Here is a 22609-nt window from a genome sequence, read left to right as displayed (position 1 = left end):
TTTTCAGATCTTATGAAAATGACAGATTGTGAGGTGACAAATTGGATTTATAGAATTAGTAGTTAGAGTACTTTTGTTGTATTTGCTGCATTTTCAATGCCAAAGTTTGTTTTCGTTACTGAAAAATCCCAACACTTCGTTGCCAGGGAAAATAGGAAAGTAACTAAAGTTTCTTTCTAAAGCCCTTTTTCACAGATAAAATCACAAAGTGCTGTCCAGTGCAGAACAGTCCCGCCTTTTTCATCTTTCCCCTCTGTGATTGGCTCAAGCGAAACGACGCCTGCTGCATCACTGGAGGACAGCAGTGTCTATCAAAAGGGGGCGGGGCTTGCAGCTGGAGTTGATAAATTGAGGAGGCTGAGAAACTGTGGCGGAGAGAAAGCCGGAGGAGAAACTGCTGCTCAGCCGGATAAAACTCGGATGAACCAGCGGTTACCGGACGAGAGGGAGCGGAGTTTCCAGCAGAGATGGAGGAAGACCACAGCGAGCAGATGAGACCGCTCCTCACATCTGTAAGTTCCCCTCAAGTGTACCTGTTAGCCGGCAGCTAGCGCCTCCTCTGCCGGCGGGGGGGCTGTCTTGCTGTCTCCGGGGAGCGGGGCAAAAAGAGGATTTTTTTTACCCCCGAACAGGGTGCCTTCTTCCGGGGAGAAGCTGGACCTAGTCAATTTAAGCCACTGTCAGTGACCGGAGGAGTTGTTACAAAGCTTTTAGCAGCCGAGCGCTCTTGTTTTAGAAGGGACCACGTTTCTGCCAGGAAGTGAAAGAAACTTTACGGAACTCCATCTGAAAAACTCAAAATTGTTGGTTCGGAGGCTGTTCTAAAAGTCTGTGATGTAGACTTAAAAACCATAAAGGCAGATTTTACTGCTCACGTACCGGCCTTACAATCGGAATCGTTTCCATCCGTAAAGATGCGATGGTTTATCTGAAAGTCTCATTTTTGTACTTGTTGCGTTGCCATTACTGTCACTGTTTCTTCCGCTTACATGTGCTTCTTTTTACCCTTTAAAATCTAAAATAAACTTGCGCAATTACTTACTAAGCTTTTACTTGCATGCCGAGCTGAAGAGGATTTCAAATAAAACCCTTTAAGTTCTGGGACGTTTGTGTTCAGCATGTAGGTTTGCCTTTTGACATAAATGAGTAAAATTACCGTTCTATGTAACTGAGTTTGGTGTGCACAGCTGTATCCCGAGGGTGAGTTGTTTCTCCTTTAGGCTGGTGAGTTTGAGGCTTTATTATTGATATGATGAGGTGTCCTTAAGACACGCGCTTTTGTTGACACTGAATCCTGACCTGATGATAGGTGTCTGAACTTTGACCTTTGAAACGGATGTCCTGTTGGATGCTGTTCTCCTGTTGCCATGGCAACAGGACTGATTCATTCAGAGTTGGCTTGAAGGTAACTGAAAACTTTCTGCTGCTTGCTCTCTCACGTTCCACTTTCTCTCTCCTGTAACACGTCTGATTTTAAGCTTTTAAGCATTTAAAGTACGCGGGACAGGTCCAAGTCTTCAGGATCACTGGCTCTGTTCTCCCTCTGGGAGTCTGAATGTGTGTGAAGAATGTGATTAATGTGATGGGAACAGTTTATTTGAACCGAACTTGAAATCAGTCAACCAAAAAAAAACAACCATTAACCACAAAAGTGAGGTAAAAAGCTTAAAAAGAAACTTCAGAAAAATCTGAATAAACACAGACAGTGGGCGAGGCTACAGTAATACATACTACAAAGACTACAGAGACGCAATTAATCACAAACTGATACAAAAGGGTTATAAAGAGATTTCTGAAAATTCTAAGAGAACACAAGTAGACACTGAATGGAACTGCACAGAGAGGCAGACTGCAAACGAACACAGCACCTACAGACACACAGCAGCAACAAAGAGACAGGCTGCAAAGAGACTTACAACAGCAACAAAGAGATTGCGAAACAGACACAGTAGCAGCAGACTACAAAGAGGCACAGCAGGAACAAAGAAACACAGCACCTGCAAAGAGACACACAGCAGCAACAAAGAGGCAGGCTGCAAAGAGACTTACAGCAGCAACAGACAGACTACAAAGAGACACAGTAGCTGCACAGAGACGCTCAGCTGTTAGCCGCTACGAGCCGCTGTTGTCTCTGTGCAGGTTTGTGTCTTTGCTGTCTGTCCCTGCTGACTCCTGCTGACGTCAGCAGGCTCGTCTCCTCACTCCCTGCTGGGAGGTGAGACCGGATCCAATCAGGACCTCCAGAGTCTGAGGAGGATCCCTAGAGGACGAGAGACTGAAGATGATCTGAGGCCTGTGAAGGTTCTCGCTTCATTTACCCCCCCCCCCCCCCCCACACACACACACACACACACACACACACACACACACACACACAGGAAGGCGAGACTAAGAGCATCTATAAAGATATGAACAGTGACTGCAAACCATCACAAAGTTGATAAAAAGTGAACTGAAAGACTTGAGCTTTTCTCTTTCAGAAATGTTGCGTGTGTTTCTGTGTGTCTGGTGCTTCCGTTAGTATGTGTGTGTTATAAGGATCGACCAATTATTGGCCTGGCCGATAATATCGGCCGATATTGGGCATTTTTCTAATAATCAGCATCGGCCTTTTTTTCCACCAATATCCGATAAAAAATTTTTTTTACCGTATTTCCCGCACTATAAGGTGCACCTAAAAGCCTCTAATTGACTCAAAGCTCAACTGTCTGCCTTATATTTCGGTGCGCCTTTTTTTTCAGAAAATACGGTAATAAAGACCACCCGGTCGTCAGTCTGTTGTCTTGACTACGGCTCCCATAATGCATTGTGATGTGATCACATGAGCAAACAACTTCTGCTTGCTTGTAGCTAAGCTAGCCAGTTCCAAAGAACGGCAAACATGAAGCTTGAGGCAGATTCTCCGCCTCTAACCCGTCAGTCACCAGAACCACAGTTTGTCCTCCAGTCTCCCAACCGGAGAGCACGGCGCGCGGCTGCACAGCCGCGAGGAGCGGCCCGACGCTGGCGGACAGCCCGCTCGCCGGGACGCCAGGAGCGGTCGGCCGGCAGCGGTCAACCGGCAGCGGATTACAGTCCAGTCGGCCCCACGCATCTTCCGCCACGCACTCACGCCACACATTGAAAACTGAAAAAAAAATGACCGGTAAATGTGTCTGGTGCTGCTGTGGAACCGGGAGGAATCAAACGCACGCCTGTCACAGACCGACCGCTGATTTTTTTTTTTTTCCAGTTTTCAATGTGTGGCGTGAGTGCGTGACAGAAGACGCCGGGCCGAGTCGGTCGGGGCGACCGGGGGTCGACTGGTTACCGTGCCGAGAACAGACTGCCTGCCGAAAAATGACTCCCCCCACGGGGGCGCGCATCGATTAGTGATAACATTGATTTTAACATATTTTTTAGCGTTGCAGTAGCCTACAACTTTAGTTCAACCAGGATTCTCCATTGTTTATTTTATTATTATTTTTTATTCCTACAGTACAGGACATACAGGGGACAACATACAAGAAAATGAAGGGAAGAGTTGTGTTATCAGCAGCGGCAGAGAGTTGAATGCTACATTTTGATGCCAAAATGTTCATTTTTGCTGCAAATGAATATCGGTTCAACATATCGGTTATCGGTTTCCATAAGTACCAATAATTGGCATCGGCATCGGCCCTAAAAAAGCCATATCGGTCGATCCTTAGTGTGTTATGGGCCGAGTTTCTTTCTGGTGTTATGATAATTTCGGAAATGTTCTGAAAACGAATTGACCTTTTTCTGATGTTTAATTTTAAACTGGTTTCCTTGAAAGTTGTTCGGTGTTGTTTGAATTGTTTTGGTATTGGAACATGTGGTGAGTCTCTGCGCTCTCCAGGTGTTTGGAGGTGTTCTTGCTGCCCTTTGGACTTGTTTTTGTCTGTGCATCACTGAGCTGTGACCGCCCAGAGGTTCCTCTGGACTCTGAGCTTCTCTGGGTTCGGTGGAGATCGCATCACACTCGGCCACCAGGGGGCACTGCAGCAGCCAGATTCAACTGGAGAACAGAGAGAAAGAACCCAGCTGCTTCACAGATCTACACCAACAGACATCCCAAGTTTTGTATTAATGAGGCTCTAAATGGGGAACCTACTGGTTCCAGAGACGGACGGAGACTTTAAATCTCCGGGACAGTTGTTCCGCTTCAGTCGGTCCTTTTAGGAGGAAACACGAGCTTCCTTCAGTTTTACCACCACTGCTCATTTCCCCTCCAGAACAATCCAGTTAGTCCAGTCTGAGGTTCCCACAGAATGATCCTCCTGCATCAGCCTGATTAAAAACCCACCGAGGAGGGAGGTCAGAGGTCAGAGCTCTGTGCAGTCCCATGAGACTTGAGTTACCTGACGTAGAGACACCTCCTCACTGAAATAAAGAGAGCCCCTCACATTGGCCTCTGTGTGAGGGGCTCGAGAAGAGTTGGTTGTGTTCTCCAGGTTCTGTGAGGCGATGCCTCAGAGTTGTGCGTTGCTCCTCTCAATCCTGTTTCCAGCCACCAGACTAAGAAATGTCTGCACCTGGCCGTTGCTCCACGGGGCTGACTTCGGTGCATCCATCTCGGTCATGATTGTTCTTGTTGTGATTGCGTTTTAAATATGGTGAAGCTGACTCTTATGAAGGAGTCGCTCTCCTGACTCATCCAGCGATGGCCCCAGCCAATCGGTGACCAGTCGTCTGCCGACGTCACATTTTCGGCTCAGCTCAGTTCGTTTGGAGCCGCAGCCGAGTAGGTACTCGAAGTATCCGTAAAACTGAGGCGAGGCGAGTAGATGAAAGTGGAAAACCATCAATAGTGCTTCTGAAGACTTGCTTACCTTGATGAAAACATGTTTGCTCTGACTCAGAAATAATTGGCATTGATTTTGAACTCATCATCCTTGTTCTGAGCCTGTTGACACCTGTTACCGTGTCGGGGACCCTGACTGGAGTCCTGCCTGGGGATCTGTGGACGGACTGGTCCGTCTGGTGCTGTTCTTGACTTGTGACTTGTGTGTAAATTTTTTGTGTAGTAACTTCTTTGTTTTGATTTGTTTTGATGAAACACGTTGGCCTTGACTTCAAACTACTTGTACCTGGGTCTTTTTGGTTTTGTACTTCATTTTGTTCGTGACTCGGGCTTTTTCTTTGGTCGCTGACTCAGTACCTGTTGCTCTTGGTTTTGATACTTTCTGGGTTTAACCAGTTGTGGAACCTGTGAGAGGAAACACTTGATGCGACGGTCTGACCTGCTGCTGTCGGTCTCTGAGAAGCCCCACCCTGTGTGTGCGTGCGTGCGTGTGTTTGTGTGTGTTATAAAAACGGAGGTGTGTGAGCCGCTGTCTGTTTTCTGCTTTGGGAGCTGGACGATGGGGGATTTCCTCAGGAGTCGGAAGGTGAGCAGAGAAGTCTGCAGATTAGATTCCTCTGTGGAACTTTATTTCCTCTTGTCTGGTTCACATTTATCGACTGAAACCTTAAAAAGAAAATAGGAAATAAAGTATTTGTAGATTAGGGAGGTGTTTCATATATCGACACTCAACTGCTTTTTCGTCTCATCTACGTGGAGACGGAGCAAATTTGATCTTCGGCGATGTATCGGCGCAGCTGATGGAAGTAGTGAAATAACTTTCTGGCTTTCAAAGTACAACTAACTATATAGTGTATAAATATCTTATCTTCTCTAAAATGTAATGGTAGACTTGATGGTTTTATATGAAGTGCTGTTCAATTTACTGTAACCATGGCGACAGACAGTGTGACAAAAACTTTAGTTTCTGTCTGTCTGTCTCAGGGGAACGATGAGGAGGCAGTGTTGGACCAGGGAAAGACCAGCTCTACTCTGTACACCAACTTTGAAAAGGAGGAACTAGAGCGTGAGTATACACACATGCACGCACGCACGCACGCACGCACTGTGTGTCTTGATGAATTAGTCTCTGATATTCATGTGAATTACATTTTTTAAAAAAATCTTGACGTCTGGAAATGTATTTCTTTCCCTTTTCAAGTCATGATAAAGGTATAAAAGTATGAAAGGTTCTTGTTCCCAGTTAAATTGTTCTCAGAATCCACCTTCATGTTCATGTAATGATGAATATTTACTGAACGGGATGGGTTCTGTTGTATTTAAGGCCATCGTACCGTGTACGTCGGCGTCCATGTCCCTCTGGGCCGTCAGAACCGGCGCCGCCACCGCCACAGAGGACACCGCCATCACAGGAAGAGGCGGGACCGTTTGGACCGGGATGATGGGAGGGAATCACCCACATACGGTCGGTGTCGGTCGGCCCCGGCGTCGCCACGGTCACGGCAGTGGCCTGACGGAGAGTTTGGGTTCTTCCAGACACGCCGTCCCAGAGGGTCCAGTTCATCCTCGGCATGGAGGACGACGACGAGGAGCACATCCCCCACGACCTCTTCACGGAGCTGGACGAACTCGCCCTGAGAGACGGAGACCTGCAGGAATGGAAGGAGACTGCAAGGTGTCACACACACCCAGAGACACACACACACTCGGTAGATGTGGACATGTGGACATGTGCCCTTCCTGTGCAGGTGGCTGAAGTTTGAGGAGGACGTGGAGGACGGAGGGGAGCGTTGGAGTAAACCTTACGTGGCCACGTTGTCCCTGCACAGCCTGTTCGAGCTGCGCTCCTGCATCCTGAACGGAACCGTTCTGCTCGACATGCGAGCAAGCAGCATCGATGAGATCGCAGGTCAGACGCCGCTGACCTGGTGGTTCATTGGCATGTTAGCTCCCGATTTTACCAGTAATTTAACCTGCTTGTTAACTTCAGTATTGTCTGCTAGCAAAATTACAAGCTAAACTGCTGGCTAACATAATAAACCAACAGTTAATTGAACTCTTTGAAACTGCTAGTTAACCTTTTTTTATGTACTAGGTTATAGGGGTGTAATGATTCGTTTTGACAGCAATTTGATCTGTATATTGGTTAATTTAGAATAATACGATCTAAAACGATTCCATGACTTGAAATCGATTCAGTAACCTATTAGGAAAAAAAATTCAACCAGTGTGACTGTGAAATGAATACCTGGATACTGGACAGGGCAGGTGAAGTTTCCTAGATTCCTGCAGTTGCATGATGTTTTTCGCCCGAGCTGAGTTTTGGCCGAGTCTCTGACTAAACATGCTGGCGAGGCCTGAAGCTTCAGCAGAGCCCACGTTACCTTGTGCTGCTGCCGAAGAGGGACGATCGGCGCTGTGTGAGATCCCATGGCGCCTGAGTAGGTAGTTGGAGATATTTGCCATGTTGCTGTTGTATTTTACCTGACCTTTACACATCCTACAAACAGCTACTTATTGAGAGCATCTCCTTCTTTACAAAAGCCAAAATGTTTTCACACACTGGACTGCAGAGGTGGTTTTATAATTTCTGACATACTTTGTTTTGATTTCTCCTGGCGCGTTGTTGCGATGACGCCAACCATAGACTGGGTGACTGAACCACGTAACATTTAATGTCTTTTTATCTTTAAAAAGTGGTGAAAAAATACAATTACATGTGGTATACCCTGTGCTTAACTAATACGCCACGTTCTAATATTGATACAACCAATCGATTAGCTTTTAAACAATGTTAGATCAATATCTGTCATCTGGAAGGCCATCCTGCCAAGCACAGATTGATGTAGTTGGATCATAGAAATATAAATCGATACATCGATCAAGTAGATGAATCGTTATACCCCTACTAGGTTACAATAAACCTAGTTTTTCATTTAGTTGTTCAGGTTTTTTCAGCTTCACTTTGATCTGGGACCATGCATGATTTTTGAACAAAGTGTGTGACCCGTGTGCAGATATGGTGATCGACAGCATGGTGGCGTCGGGGCAGCTGGAGGAGGAGGCCCGGGAGAAGGTGAGGGAGGCCATGCTGAGGCGGCACCACCATCAGAACGAGAAGAAGCTCAGCAACAGAATCCCGCTGGTCCGGTCGTTCGCTGACATAGGCAAGAGGCACTCCGACCCCCATCTGCTGGAACGCAACGGTGAGCTCAGACCTCCGGACCACCAGCTGTGAATTGTGCTGAGTTGTGCTGCGTTGATGGATGATTGTCTCAGCCGGATGTGAACATACGGAGAATTAAAGTGCTGCTGTTTAATCTTTACGCAGAGTTCTGCTACGTTTCCACAAGTCAGCACGAACCTGGCTAAATCTGCTGAGTCAGCCCGCTAATAACCACCTAATGAGTCTGTGTTTTAACTTCCCCACTCATGACTTCGGTTGGAGGAATCAAGAGTGCCAGTCTGTACTATCGATTAGTCCTTTGATACCGTGAAGTTATCCAGTGTCTTTGTGAGGCCATGTGACGTCCCTTAAAGGGATACTTCAACATTTAGCGCAATTCCTTAGTCATTTGGAACAGCATACTTACTTTTTTGTGAGGGCGAGCTGTTGTTTATTCAGAGGTGAGTCGGGGAAGGTTTTCGGGACGGACACAATGGAAGTGGATGGTATTTTTGTTCCCCCTCGTCAAACTCATCAAATACACAATCCAACAACCCCAAAACACTTCGGTGGACACGTTATAATCCACACATTCACTGCGCTGTGGAACACCAACAAATAATATTGTTAGCGTTACGACACTGAAGCAAATACTGGGAACTACTTTTTCTTTCGACGAGGGGGAACAAAAATACTGTTCACCTCCATTGTGTCCGTCCCGAAAACCTTCCCTGACTCACCTCTGAATAAACAACAGCTCGCCCTCACAAAAAACAGTAAGTATGCTGTTCCAAATGACTAAGGAATTGCGCTAAATGGGCCAATTTGCCAAAATGTTGAAGTATCGCTTTAAGGAGGTCCCAGAACCCATGTTGATATCCTGTTCTGGTTTGATTAGAGCAAGTGTATGAGCTTTGGACCAGGGTCCCTGTCAGCGCGTCACGTTGAGCAGCAGAAGCCAACACTACACTGAGCAACTAGTGTCTTTGCAGGTCTGGTGGCCTCGCCTCAGTCGGTTCCTGGAAACCTGGACCACACTAAGCACATTGAGAACCGCTTCAACGGAGGCAGCTGTGAAAACAGCACCGTGGACTTCAGTAAGGTAAAGACCCCCATCCAAATCCACCATAAACATGTTGATCCCTGAGGTCAATACCAATCAATCTCTTCCTGTTTTCTTCCAGTCACTTCCTGTTATCTCTGGAGCTTCCTGTTTTCTTCTGGAGTTTCCTGTTTCCCCTTCAGTCACTTCCTGTTTTTTCAGTCACTTCCTGTTGGCTCTGAAACTTCCTGTTTTCTTCTAGAGTTTCCAGTTTGTTTGTTTTTTAAGTCATTTACATCCGATTTCCTTCTAGAATTTCCTGTTTCCTTTGAGTCATTTACTGTTTTGTCTAGTTTCATGTTTTATTTCTGGAGTTTCCTGTTCTCTTTCGGTCTCTTCCTCTTTTCTTTCATTCATGTCATGATCATGTGTCGGTTCAGACGGATCACAAACTGGGTTTTTGATCTGTGACTGTGATTCGGTTGAGGCCTGTTTTTGGAGTACTAGTTGGATTAGTGAACGTCTGGTTTACAAACAGGTTTTTGTCTTGTTGTCAGTCTCATCTTGGCCTGGTTTCAGACTGGTTTTAAACTGGACTTCCCATCCTTTCTAGCCTTTCGGCCACCGCTGCTGGTTTGGTATTTTCGGATGTGCATCTGAAAGCTGATTGGTTCTGAATGAGGCCTGTGTTCTAGCTGACTTTTAGCTTAGCTTTGCCTTCTCACTGCTAACAGTTTAAGAAGTGTTCAGCTGAATAAGAAAAAAAAAATGGTGTTGATTTGATGATTGATTCCTGAAGCTTGAGGAGCCACCTGATTGGCCGATTGACGCTACATTCAGGGTCACGGGGTCAAACTATTGCAACTTTGATTACAAAATTTGTTAAACGTGTTTAACAAATCGTGGTTGACAAACACTGATGGCCACCGGCCCTCCACTGTCCTGTCTGTGGGCTCCCTGTGAGGGGGCGGGGCAAGCGGCAGCCAATCAGGTGATGGTGTGTCTCTCAGCAGGACTGTGACTGTGCCTGTCTGCTGCCAGCAGGGGGCAGAGCGCCCACAGTAAGTCTCTCCAAACAGTGGCCTGTGTTGTGGTGCTGCGCTGTGATTGGCTGTCTGTGGCGTCCATTGGAGCTCACTAACGTCGACCATGTCGTTTCAGTGTCGTGATGAATTGCGTTTTTGTACATGTGGTCAGTCACTCTTTCTTAGTCTCAAAGTATAAAAGGTTTTATAATGCGGGAATGATGGTGAATGAATGGTGCCTGTCTGCCTGTCAGGTGGACATGAATTTCATGAGGAAGATCCCTCCTGGTGCGGAGGCATCCAACGTTCTGGTGGGTCAGGTGGACTTCCTGGAGCGTCCCATCATCGCCTTTGTACGTCTGGCTCCGGCCGTCCTGCTGACGGGCCTTACAGAGGTTCCCGTGCCCACAAGGTGACACCCCCACCCCATGCTCTACCTTCCCACCCCAATCCAGCCACCTCTACTACGACTTTATTTCTGAGTATTTCTTTAGATTTGTCTCCTTTTTTTGGTCTTTTTCAATGATTCCAGTCAGTTTTTGCAAGTTCCTTTTCCCAGAATATTCCTTGTGGTTCTGTTCAGGTTCCTCTTCCTGCTGCTCGGCCCGTTTGGAAAAGGTCCACAGTACCACGAGATCGGACGCTCCATCGCCACGCTGATGACGGACGAGGTGAGGTGCCTGTGTTGGTCCCTGTGGCCGACCTGCACCCATACCAGGTTCATAAGCAGGAGGGGAAGTCTAAACCAGTAGTTCACACTTGTCAGAACTCAGTATTAAAACATATTTGAACTGATCCAAAACGAATATGACTGCCAATCAACATCAAGTCCAAAGAACCACCCAAACCCACAACACGCTCTGCAGGCCTTCTACAGGAATAGAAATGAAACGTTTGGTTTGATTCCGTGCTGAGCCAGTTTCCAACAAACCAAGTCCAGAACAGCTTCAGAACTAGTCCTGTCCAAATCCTGACTGAACCAGGTTGGAATGATTCCAGTACAATCACATTCATCAGAGGACCAAACGACAACAAATCAGTAATTCAAAGAAAATTGTTCCGATGTCATCCAAAACCTATTCTGAGTCTGAACAAGATTAAAACTGGTCTGAAAGCAATGTTCAATCAGTCCGTGATCCAGCTCAACAGACCTGGAATGAACCAGACAGATAACCTGCCAAAAACCAGCATTAACCCAGTTAAAAAAATAAAACAAAAAAAACTGTATTTAACCATGAACCACTTTCAAACAGTGGAGCAAACTAGTCTTGAACCAAATACTGAGCACCAATCAGAGCCAGTTCTTCAAATAAGTGCAAACTAAAGCCAAGATCAATTCTAAGAGAGCACTAGAACTGACTCAGACAACGTCCAGAGGTGTTCGAGATGTAAGAAACTCTTTGAATGGTTGGGTTTGGCTTTGGACTGAGGGGAGGCTCTGTAGAACCAGAACCTGACCAGTCTGGATTCTGACGTGTCTCACGCTGCTCGTTCGTCAACAGATTTTCCATGACGTGGCTTACAAGGCAAAGGACCGCAACGACCTGCTGTCAGGCATCGATGAGTTCCTGGACCAGGTCACCGTGCTGCCCCCGGGCGAGTGGGACCCCAGCATCCGCATTGAGCCCCCCAAAAGCGTCCCGTCTCAGGTAGGCACACAGCGCCATGCTGCTTCAGGAGCGGTCGACCATCGAGCTGCCGTCATCGAACCAGGAGAGAGAAGAGGGTAACGGCCTTTCCTGCTCGTCTGCAGGAGAAGAGGAAGATGCCGTCGGTCCCTGATGGCTCCACCCACGGCTGTGATGTGGTGAAGGAGGCGGAGCCTCACACAGTACCCGAACTTCAGAGGACGGGCAGGTAGGACCCCGTCCCGTCTGGTCCGCAAGTGTCCAGATGTCTCTAGTGTGTTCTGAAACGCTTCTCTGTGTCGTTAAGGATCTTCGGCGGTTTGGTGAACGATGTTCGTAGGAAAGCTCCGTTCTTGTGGAGCGACGTGCGAGACGCCTTCAGCCTGCAGTGCGTGGCCTCGGTCCTCTTCCTGTACTGCGCCTGCATGTCGCCCGTCATCACCTTCGGAGGGCTGCTGGGCGAGGCCACCAAAGGAAACATAGTAAGACAACCAGCCAATGCACACATCCCCGCCTGAATGAGGAAGTAGATGCAGCACCTCTCAGATCCCATCCTTCTCTCTGTCTTTCTCTCTCTTTCTGTGGTAGAGTGCCATAGAGTCTCTGTTTGGGGCTTCTCTGACGGGCGTGGCGTACTCCCTGTGCGCCGGACAGCCTCTCACCATCCTGGGCAGCACTGGCCCGGTTCTGGTCTTTGAGAAGATCCTCTTCAGCTTCTGCAGGTGAGAAGCGGAAGCTATGCTCATGTTACACTGCTGTTAATCCAAGCATTGAGCTCATGCAACACGAGCGTTGTTATAATATTAAATTAGCTTTAAAGAGAAGCTTCTGTCCGTCTTCAGTCAAACTTTGAAGAAGCGTCCGCTGAATTTGTGTTCGACTTTTATGAAGTCTGTTTCAAGTCATCCGTGTGTGATATGAAGGTGTGGGGCCCCCTACTGGGCAGTGAGTGGAGGACTGGGCGTGCTGGTTGATTAAGGGCTGCAGGATTAAGAGGAGTGGAGGATTATGCTGATTGGTGGGATTTGGTGCGATTTGGGATCAGGCCTCTAAAAGGTTTACTTTGTGCTTTTGTGTCTCAAAGCTCTCATAGAGGTCAAGGGACAGCACCTGTTGGTTTTGTTTTTGCTTTTTGCTCGTTTATTCAGGATTAAATAAACAAAAAGGATTTTGTTTACTTAAAAAAAAAAAAAAAAAGGTCTTTCGTAACACAAAGTCCAATCTGCTCCATTTTGCTGGTTACATCAGGGGTGTGGGTGTGTGTGTGTGTGTGTGTGTGTGTGTGTGTGTGTGTGTGTGTGTGGTGTAAAGTGTGTCTGGAAGTTCACTGAAAGTTCAGGAATATCAAAGTGCAGAGAAAACTAAAGGCTTTAGCTCTAAGGCTAACACAGCTCAAACTCCAGTAAAGTCGTAGCTGATTAGTCGCTACGCTTTAGATTTCCAGGATCACTCCATTAGTTTGTCTTACTCCGCTAGCTTCAAGACTAACCCATTTAGCTTCAAATCTAATCTACTTTCGAGACTAACTCCTTCAGCTTTCATCTTTACTCCGTTGCTTTTAATCTTAACTCTGTCAGCTTTAATCTTAAAGGTGCAAGAAGTAACATTACGTCACATAACTTCCCCTAAAGGCTAACCGCTTTAGCAACATTCTCAGAACAAAACCAGAGGCATGTTTCCAGGTGTTTATTTCACATGAGGTAGAGCAGGAAGCCGCTGAAGGTGCCGTGATGGTCTCAGCAGTTGTGCCGGCTCACATGGGGTAGAGCAGGAAGCCGCTGAAGGTGCTGTGATGGTTGCTGTTGTCCCAGATCTGCGTGTTGTGCCACAGCTGCAGGGACAGCGTGTCGCCGGCCTCCAGCATCAGGGCGGCGCCGTTGGACGCCGTGTCGCTGCCCTCGCCCGACGGCTGCTCGTGGACGATCAGCTGGATGGAGTCGCTGTTCTTGTAGAGCACGGCGCTCATGGGGAAGTCGTTGGGGGCGTTGGCGGTGAAGCGGATGTAGTAGACCCCCCGGACGGGGGCAGTGAAGATGCCTGAGGGGGAGGAGGTTGGTGGGTAACAGAATGATGCACACCTTCGGACCCCTCGAGGGCGGGTAGATGGCCTTTCCCCATCACTCACCTGTCTCAGAGTTATACGCCTGTCCAATGTTGGTCAGCACGTCCCTGAAGATCAGCGTCCGGCTGGCGCTCGTCGTCTTCTGCATACCGTTCCCTCCCAGTGAGGCGGAGAACGCCACCTTTGGAGCACCTGAGAGCAGAGAACACAAAGAACACCGGAAACAAACGAGAGCACAAGAGAACTCAGGGAGCACCAACAGTTAGGAGAATACAGTAAAAAGACATTTCTCACCTAGTCCAGACCGAAGTCTCTATAGAGAAAAAAAACTCACCGTTTATAGACTTCAGCGCCTTTTCTGTCTCCTCCAGTCTCTCCTTGATACCTACACACAAAATGCACACAGATATACATACACACAGTAAAAACAGCTGAGTCATGGAATAATTTTCATCTTTGGATCCATTTTAATAAAAAGCTTCATTTGAAGTTTTCTTCCATCCGATTAAAAAAAAACAAACAAACACTGAATGCATGGATTGATGATTCTGACCTGCGTTCTCCGTCTGCATCTGAGCCATGGCCGTCTGAAGAGCTTTCAACTCCACCTCCACGTCGAAGTCTGTAGGCTTTTCATCCACCCTGAAACACACACAGAGGGAATGCCACTCCACCTTTTACTAGTTCCAACAGTTTCTACTCCAGCCACAACCAAGATCTGTTCGGAGACGTTTCAGTCTAGAGTTGTATTACTGGTTCTGCTGGTAGTTCTACTGCTAGTTGTGCTGACTTCCATGGAAGCTGCTGAAGGTGCTGTGGTGGTATCGTTGTTTTGCTCAGTTCTGTTGGCAGTCTCAGTTCTACTGGTCGTTCTATTGGTTCGTGTGGGATAAAATGGCAAGCTGCTGAAGGTGCTGTGGTGGTATCAATGGTTCTACAGGTAGTCTCCATTGTTTTACTAGTAGTTCTACTGGTAGTCTTGTTAGTTCTTCCGATAGTCCCACCACTGTTAGTTCTGCTGGTTCACATGTGGTGGAGCAGGAAGAGGAGCGGCGTTGGTATCAGTAGTTCTACTCGTAGTTTGACTGGTAGTCTCACTAGTTCTACTGGTGGTTCTATTGGTAGCTTCAGTACTGGTAGTTGTGCCGGCTCACATGGAGTAGAGCAGGAAGCCGCTGAAGGTGCTGTGGTGGTTGCTGTTGTCCCAGATCTGCGTGTTGTGCCACAGCTGCAGGGACAGCGTGTCGCCGGCCTCCAGCATCAGGGCGGCGCCGTTGGACGCCGTGTCGCTGCCCTCGCCCGACGGCTGCTCGTGGACGATCAGCTGGATGGAGTCGCTGTTCTTGTAGAGCACGGCGCTCATGGGGAAGTCGGTGGGGCCGTTGGCGGTGAAGCGGATGTAGTAGACCCCCCGGATGGGGGCAGTGAAGATGCCTGAAGGGAGAGAGGAGGGGTAGTTTTAGAGGTGACTTGTAGGTGGAGCCGAGTGTTTCTATTCATTGATTATTTTTATCAAGAAAGCAGTAGAAAGTAGAGGAGTTCCTTCATCCATGAACTCCATTAGTTAGAAGGAGTCACGGTTTGAGAATTGGATTTGGACCGCCTTGGGTCTCGGTATAGACCTGGTTTCAGATCTGGTTCCTAACTGGGTTTGTAACAGCTTTCAGACTTTATGTGAGACTAGATTAGGCCATGTCCCTACTTTTATAAATGTTTTGCTGCCATCAAATGGAGCTCCAGTTTTCCATGAAATGGTTATTTTTTATGTAGATTTAATTAAGAATGATTTGTGAATTGTGTGTCAGATGTAAGTAAATCGTGAAGCAAGTGTGTCTGACCTGTCTCTGCGTTGTAAGCTCCGCCCACATTGGTCAGCACATCCTTGTAGATCAGGTTTTGGTTTCCTGATGTGGTCTTCGTGAGGCCATTCCCTCCCAGAGAGGCTGCAAATGCAACTTTGGGTGTTTCTGGAAGAAACAAGGTCATCAGTTAGAATATTGTAATGTCACATAAATATGTTTAGAACTTGTAGCTTAAGAATGTTGAGTAAAAGAAAATTGCATCACCTCGAACTCTCTTCAGTTTGCGCTCAGCCACCAGCAGGCGCTCATCCATCACTGCACAGAGACACACCATAAAGCATGCAGCCACTCAGTGACACATCAGCACACAGACGTGCACATTAACAGATAAACACACAGTAAAAGACATTAAAAAATATAGATACAGAGACAAACGTGAATCAATTTCAGTGCATCTAAAAGTCAGTGAAACTTCCATGTTGCAGATTTATGACACAAAGTGAAGATAATCCTTTCAGTTTTTAAGCCATAAAAATCATAACATCAGAATATTTCTTCTTTATTTCAGAGGCATCAGCTACCTCATTTAGCTTCTGAGCCAGCTCCTTTGGCTTCCTCCTAAGAAAACTGTGCTCCCGCTGAAGCTACACAGCACCCTGTGCTGGCGTCCAGGTGGGAGCGAGTTGACTCGGTTAAAAACACAAATATAGAAATCTGCAGCCTGCATTTTTTTTGCTCGGTATTCTCAGTTCGGCTCAGTGACCCGGGGTCCATCCCTACCTCGCCTCTCGGCCCTCAGGTTCTCCAGAGCATCCTTCACCATCTTCAGCTCGGCCTGGTGGTCTACGGGCTGCGCCGAGCCCAGCAGGGCCGTGCAGAGCAGAGCCAGCAGCAGGGCGGACACGTGGGGGGACATGGTGATGGGTCAGACAGCGGGCTGAGCCCACAGGGGGTTCTTATAGCTGGAGTCCATCCAGAGTCCATGTTTACCTTGGGGCCGGCAGATAACAGGTCATCTGTGGAAATAGAGACAGAATGGTCTGAGAGATTCTCGTTGGCAGTAGTAACCTTGATGTTTCTTCTGATCTCTTCGCCGTTCACCCGCGACATCCAATCAGTCGGTGTTGAACTTTGTGAACTTTAGGACAGACTGCGGGACGTTGTTGTGGCTGGTTACTGATTGGCTGAGTACGCTGAGCAGTCAGTGATCATCCGGGTCTAAGAACAGGAGGTCACATCCAGGGGCGGGGTCTGCGGTGGACCTACAGGGGCCTGCAGTCCTGACTCCTCCCCCCTTCAACCAAGTGGCTGCAGACTTGAACTTGTTCGAAAATTAATTTAATTGCACAAAATTTTGCATTAAGCATTATTTTATATTTTGACTTGAATTGTGTGCTTAGTTTGTGTTCTTAAAGTTTTTAGTGCTTCTGTGTATTTGTAGGCTGTGGTGGAGGATGCTTGCACTCTCACTGAACTGCAGCCCCAGAGACCACAGCCAAGAGGCCAAGCTTTCATCCCTGCACGTTCCAACTGCTGCACAAGAGCTTTCCTTCTGCTCAAGTGCCGTGGACTTGGACAGTGTTGTCACAGACAACTTGTCCAGTCAGACAAGCTGATCGGCCTGTTTTCTTGTAGGAACTGGCATTTCACTGCAGTGATATTGAACCCTCCTTTTTAGCGAATGTGTGTTCAAACAGGTGATTTAGAGATTTTCTCTCCATGGTGTCATGTGGGGGAATAACCACTTCCTCTGGTAGTGGATCTGTGTTTACTGAATAAATTCAGTATAATACAGGGATCATATTCAGAACGGGCTGGATTTGAGGCTGGTTGTTAGACTTGTAACACCGATGTCAAATTATTGAAAAAAAAATGCGTAGGTCTCGATCGTTGTGCTGTGTAATCAGTGTGAACTTTTCTCCTCCTCCTCAGTGATTACGGCCTGTCTTACCTGTCCCTGAGGACCAGTATCGGGCTGTGGACGTCCTTCCTCTGCCTGCTGCTGGTGGCCACGGACGCCAGCTCGCTGGTCTGCTACATCACGCGCTTCACCGAGGAGGCCTTCGCCGCCCTCATCTGCATCATCTTCATCTACGAGGCGCTGGAGAAGCTGGTGCACCTGGGAGAGCTCTACCCCATCAACATGCACAACCATCTGGACAACCTCACCTTCTACACGTGAGACAGCGCCACCTGCAGCCCGATGAGCCTCCGTGCAGTCTGATCCCCGCGTGTCGCACACAGCCACAGCAACAACATCAGGACCATCATATCAACCATCACAACCACAACAGCAACAATAACCAGAGCAACAACCACCAACACAAAAATCACCGCGGCAACCGCCGCCACAAAGTCAGTCCCTGGTTCGAAACCCACACCCCGACCTGGTGGTCATGGTAACCCCTTCCACAATGTTTTTCAGGTGTCAGTGCGCCGAGCCGGCGAACGCCTCTGCCGAGCTGCGACAGATGTGGCACAGCAGGAATGTGACGCCCGAGAGTGTGGAGTGGGAGCAGCTGAGCGTGACGGTACGAGCCACACACGCATCCAAGAAATCTGTTTTACATTCCTATTCAGAGAACATTAAAGCAGGGAGCCATGTCGATGCTTCAGTGCAGTTCATCCTCTGTCCACCTGGGGGTGTCGAGAATGAGTAGAATGAACTCCTAAATCCAAAGTAGAAGCAAGTGTCCTCACCATCTGAAGGCTAAAGAGAACTCTAAAGCAGGGGTCTCCAGACTGGTCCAGAAAGGGCCGGTGTGGCTGTGCACATCAGACTCTACCCATTTCCTCAAGTGAGTCCACCTGTGGACTTGGTGAAAAGAGGTAGAGTCAATGGAATCCACCTATTTCACGAAGGCTGTGTCTGAATGTCCACACTATGCCCTCACCCCTCAGTCACTACATAGTGCTGGACTACATAGTGGACTTTGTAGTGCCCTGAATCCGTTGGCGATTCGAACACGCAGCTCCCTGCTTTTTCCCAGTGCTGATCACGTGACCCTCCGGCCGGTACCATGGTAACCAGACACACCGGCTCGCGAAGACTTAATTCCACGACACAAAAACATTCGTAATATTTTTTTTTTAAAATGTGCTCTTATTCTGCATTTTAGTTTCCTTGTCATCTTTCTAATCATTGAAGAAATTCAATTCATACATTCATACATACATAGATTCGCAATGCACGATGGGTAATATTGAGCCGTCTAGGGACCATCGATGCTCACTACTTTTCAAGATGCACTGTGGGAAATTTCTAGTGCCCTTCTTTTTTGCTATCTGGACATTCGGACAGCCCTACAAATGGCGTCTTCACTATGTAGTACCCTATATAGGGAATATGGACATTCGGACACAGCCCAAGTCTACAGCTCGACTCACTTCAGGAAATGAGTGGAGTCTGATGTGCTCCTGTTTGGTTGGAACAAAAACCAGCAGCCACACCGGCCCTTTCTGGACCAGTTTGGAGACCCCTGCTCTAAGGAAATATCTAATTTTCCAAGAGGTTCATCTAACTTTTCACAGTTTGCTTTTGTTGGCTAAACGTAGCTGCGTCTGTGTCTGTGTGTGTGTGTAGGAGTGTGTGTCTCTCAGAGGTCAGTTTGTGGGTCCGGCCTGCAGCCCGAGCGGTCCGTTTGTTCCAGACGTTCTCTTCTGGTCCGTCATCCTGTTCTTCTCCACGTTCTTCTTCTGCTCCTTCCTCAAGCAGTTCAAGACCAGCAGATATTTTCCCACCAAGGTGAGGCAGACCCAGAACACTTGGGCTCACACACGCCCCCTGCTGCTCTCTCTGGGCGTAGCAGCGGCTCACACACGCCCCCTGCTGCTCTCTCTGGGCGTAGCAGCGGCTCACACACTTCCCCTGCTGCTCTCTCTGGGTTTTCACAGGTTCGATCGACCATCAGTGACTTTGCTGTCTTCCTCACCATCCTCATCATGGTTCTCCTGGATAACCTACTTGGAGTTCCTTCAACCAAGCTCAACGTGCCAGACCGCTTCCAGGTCAGAGAGTGTGTGCGTGTGTGAGTTAAGGTTATTAAAGTTAATTTGTAGCGATCACAGCCCTGCTTGTTCCTTTCATGCTGTCATGTTGAAGTTCTGCCTCTGGGGTTCTGGGCTCTGGGGTTCCAGCCCACCTCCAGTAACCGGGGCTGGATCATCTCTCCTCTGGGCCCGAACCCGTGGTGGACGCTGCTGGCGGCGGCCGTTCCTGCTCTGCTCTGCACCATCCTCATCTTCATGGACCAGCAGATCACCGCCGTCATCATCAACAGGAAGGAGCACAAGCTGAAGGTTGAACATGGAAAATGATTTACATATCAGAGGAGGAGCTTCTCCCTGACAGTCTCACCCCCCCTCTGCAGAAAGGCTGTGGCTACCACCTGGACCTCCTGGTGGTGGCCGTGATGCTGGGTCTGTGCTCCATCATGGGTCTGCCGTGGTTCGTGGCTGCGACCGTTCTCTCCATCTCGCACGTCAACAGTCTGAAGCTGGAGTCCAGCTGCGCCGCGCCGGGAGAACAGCCCAAGTTCCTGGGGATCCGGGAGCAGCGTGTGACGGGCTTCATGATCTTCGTCCTGATGGGCTGCTCAGTCTTCATGACCTCCGTCCTCAAGGTCCCAGTCCAACATCCAAACCACAGCTGGACCAACTTTAGGAGCCAACTTTAACTTTACGGTTTACAAAGTAGAAACAGACAGCAGAAACTGTCAGGTTGCTCATTTAGGATGAACGTTCAGATGAAGTATTTAAAGTTAGTCTGAAGATTTCATGTGAATCTTTAAGAAGAGGACGGTGTTTACTCAGCTCAGCACTGCAGGAGCTGAGTCATGTCCTCTGACCATTCCTCTGAATGTCTCTGTCCCCTCAGTTCATCCCGATGCCTGTCCTCTATGGAGTCTTCCTCTACATGGGCGTCTCTTCTCTCAAAGGCATCCAAGTGCGTGTCTGGTTTCATGCTTCTTTATTTCATTTTCTGTCTCATCACCTCATTTCATCCCGTCTCATCCTGTCTATCCGTCCTTCAGCTCTTTGACCGCATCAAACTGTTCGGCATGCCGGCCAAACACCAGCCGGACCTCATCTACCTGCGCTACGTCCCGCTGTGGAAGGTCCACGTCTTCACCGCGGTGCAGCTGTTCTGCCTCATCGTGCTGTGGGTCATCAAGGTCTCGGCCGCCGCCGTCATCTTCCCCATGATGGTGAGACGAGCAGCAGCCGTCCCGGGAAGCTTCCCGGAGTTCCTCCTGTCTTTTTAACGCAGCGACTCGTCTCTGCAGGTTCTGGCTCTGGTCTTCATCCGGAAGCTTCTGGACTTCTGCTTCACCAAGAGAGAGCTGAGCTGGCTGGACGACCTGATACCAGAGAGCAAGAAGAAGAAGGAGGACGACAAGAAGAAGAAGGAGAAGGAGGTGGGATCCACGGAGCACGCTTAGCAGAGCCGCCAGCTGCAGCTTCAGACCTCTTCAGCCCTGTTTTGTGCGTTTCAGGATGCTCAGCGAATGTTGGAGGAGGTGGCGGACGAGGCGCCGTACGACTTCCGAGGAGTCATGAGCCGAGGACGGTGAGTTAGCGACACCGCGCTCAGATCGACCGGTCCATCTCGCCCGCAGAGGATGAAGACTGTCTGTCATTTCAGCGCCGACCCGTCTGAAGTCAACATCTCTGATGAAATGGCGAAAAGCGGCATCTGGAAGTCCGTTACCATGACAACGGCCGAAGGCAGCAAGGGCCTGAAACGCTGCCCCAGGTAAAGCGAGTTGACATGCAGTGGAAAACAATATTTTTTTAGAAATTTAGAATAGAAATCCATGTTGAAAAATGTTGTTCATATCTCATCTACAGAAAAGAATTAGAACTAAAATGTATGAATTTTCATTTTCAGGTTTATTTATAGTGTCAAATTACAAAAACAGCTGAGTTAGCGTAAATCCAGTGGAAGAGTTCTTTTAGGGCCTCGATGCTCACTTGTTCAGTATGTTTGATTGATAAGTCAATGATGTTGCTATGTGACCAGAGGTGGTTGCTACGCGGTTGATCGTTGCTAGGTGATCAGACATTGTTGCAGTTGTGGTCGATATTGGTTGCTAGGCAGTAGATGATGGTTGCCTGGTGACCAGAGGTGGTTGTCATGCAGTCATTAATGGTTGCTAGGTGACCAAACATGTTTGCTTCTGGGTTGATGAAGGTTGTAGGTGGTCGCTATGCGGTCATTGATGGTTGCTAAGTGACCAAATATGGTTGCACGTTGTATTCCTGGTTGCTGGACAGCCTCGAATTTGTTTCTGTGTGAGACGATGGATTAAAATACTGAAGTCTGAATCTCCGATGTCGTGTTTCTCAGTCAGGAGAAGCTGCCCAGCATCCAGATAACCGTGGAGAAGGAGGACGAGCGCAAAGTCGTGGACGCAGAGACGTCGCTATGATCCGCCTGTAGGGGACCAGAGGACCAGGAGGGCGGATCCAACGTCCCCGATTGGACGCTGCAGGCTCTCCGTCCTCTCGGAGCGAGGGGACAGTTTGCAGCGGGACCAATCGGATGCCACCTCCTGTAGGCAGTGTTTTCAAGTACGAGTCAGTTGTTTTCATTTCCTCATCGATTAATGGTGAAAACTCTGAGATTCCCTCCGCCATGAGCCAGCTCCACTTCCTCAGGTCTCATCGGTTGCCTTTTCCTCTCTTCTCGGTGGTTTACTGCTGCGCTGTGATTGGCTGCTGAGCGGACAGGAAATGAATGTGACGCTTTTAAAGTTTCTGCTTTCATGAAGCAGACGTCTTATTTAATCCACCCAGCTGATCATGTGTGTGCGTGTTTGTGTGTGTGTGTGCGTGCGTGTGTGTGTGTGCATGTGTGAGTATTTGTTAATTTTAATGAAGTCTGATTTATTTGTTAATAAACTGAAATAAATTTTAAAGGCTGTGAACTGTTTGCTTACACGACGACGGACCTTTTCTCAGGATGTTTGGAGTTTCTGGTTCCAGACCGTTTCCTCACACCGTTAAAAACATGTGCACATGTTTCAAAGCGTTTATTTCATAAATCTGCGAAGGCTCAACTAAAAGCTGCACAATAAA

At 48.2% G+C, this 22609-nt stretch overlaps 1 protein-coding gene across 1 annotated transcript; it reads left to right on the top strand.

Annotated features, from left to right (window-relative positions):
- The first annotated feature begins 357 nt into the window (after window positions 1-357).
- On the top strand, window positions 358-22437 carry slc4a7 (solute carrier family 4 member 7). The gene is made up of 25 exons (XM_030102360.1): window positions 358-512; window positions 5789-5870; window positions 6129-6269; window positions 6341-6479; window positions 6553-6713; window positions 7822-8010; window positions 8963-9072; window positions 10292-10449; window positions 10621-10708; window positions 11540-11686; window positions 11791-11894; window positions 11973-12147; window positions 12254-12387; window positions 17462-17707; window positions 17955-18060; window positions 19113-19274; window positions 19424-19537; window positions 19667-19828; window positions 19900-20151; window positions 20406-20474; window positions 20563-20736; window positions 20815-20946; window positions 21025-21098; window positions 21174-21284; window positions 21879-22437. Exons 1-25 carry the CDS (start codon window positions 468-470, stop codon window positions 21958-21960), a joined length of 3357 nt encoding a protein of 1118 aa, XP_029958220.1. The 5' UTR covers window positions 358-467; the 3' UTR covers window positions 21961-22437.
- The last annotated feature ends 172 nt before the right edge of the window (window positions 22438-22609 follow it).

Source organism: Salarias fasciatus, chromosome 11 (genome assembly GCF_902148845.1).
Source record: "Salarias fasciatus chromosome 11, fSalaFa1.1, whole genome shotgun sequence".
Classification (NCBI taxonomy): Eukaryota; Metazoa; Chordata; class Actinopteri; order Blenniiformes; family Blenniidae; genus Salarias; species Salarias fasciatus.
The sequence above is the reverse complement of the archived record's forward strand: the minus strand, read 5'-3'. Positions and strand labels throughout refer to the sequence as shown.

What these genes read in the sequence shown, in the direction of transcription:
- slc4a7 (XM_030102360.1), top strand. Translation starts at nt 468, where the DNA reads ATGGAGGAAGACCACAGCGAGCAGATGAGACCGCTCCTCACATCT. An exon ending in AGGCCACCAAAGGAAACATA is followed by an intron (nt 12,148 to 12,253) that starts GTAAGACAACCA and finishes TTTCTGTGGTAG; the next exon opens with AGTGCCATAGAGTCTCTGTT. An exon ending in ATCCTCTTCAGCTTCTGCAG is followed by an intron (nt 12,388 to 17,461) that starts GTGAGAAGCGGA and finishes CCTCCTCCTCAG; the next exon opens with TGATTACGGCCTGTCTTACC.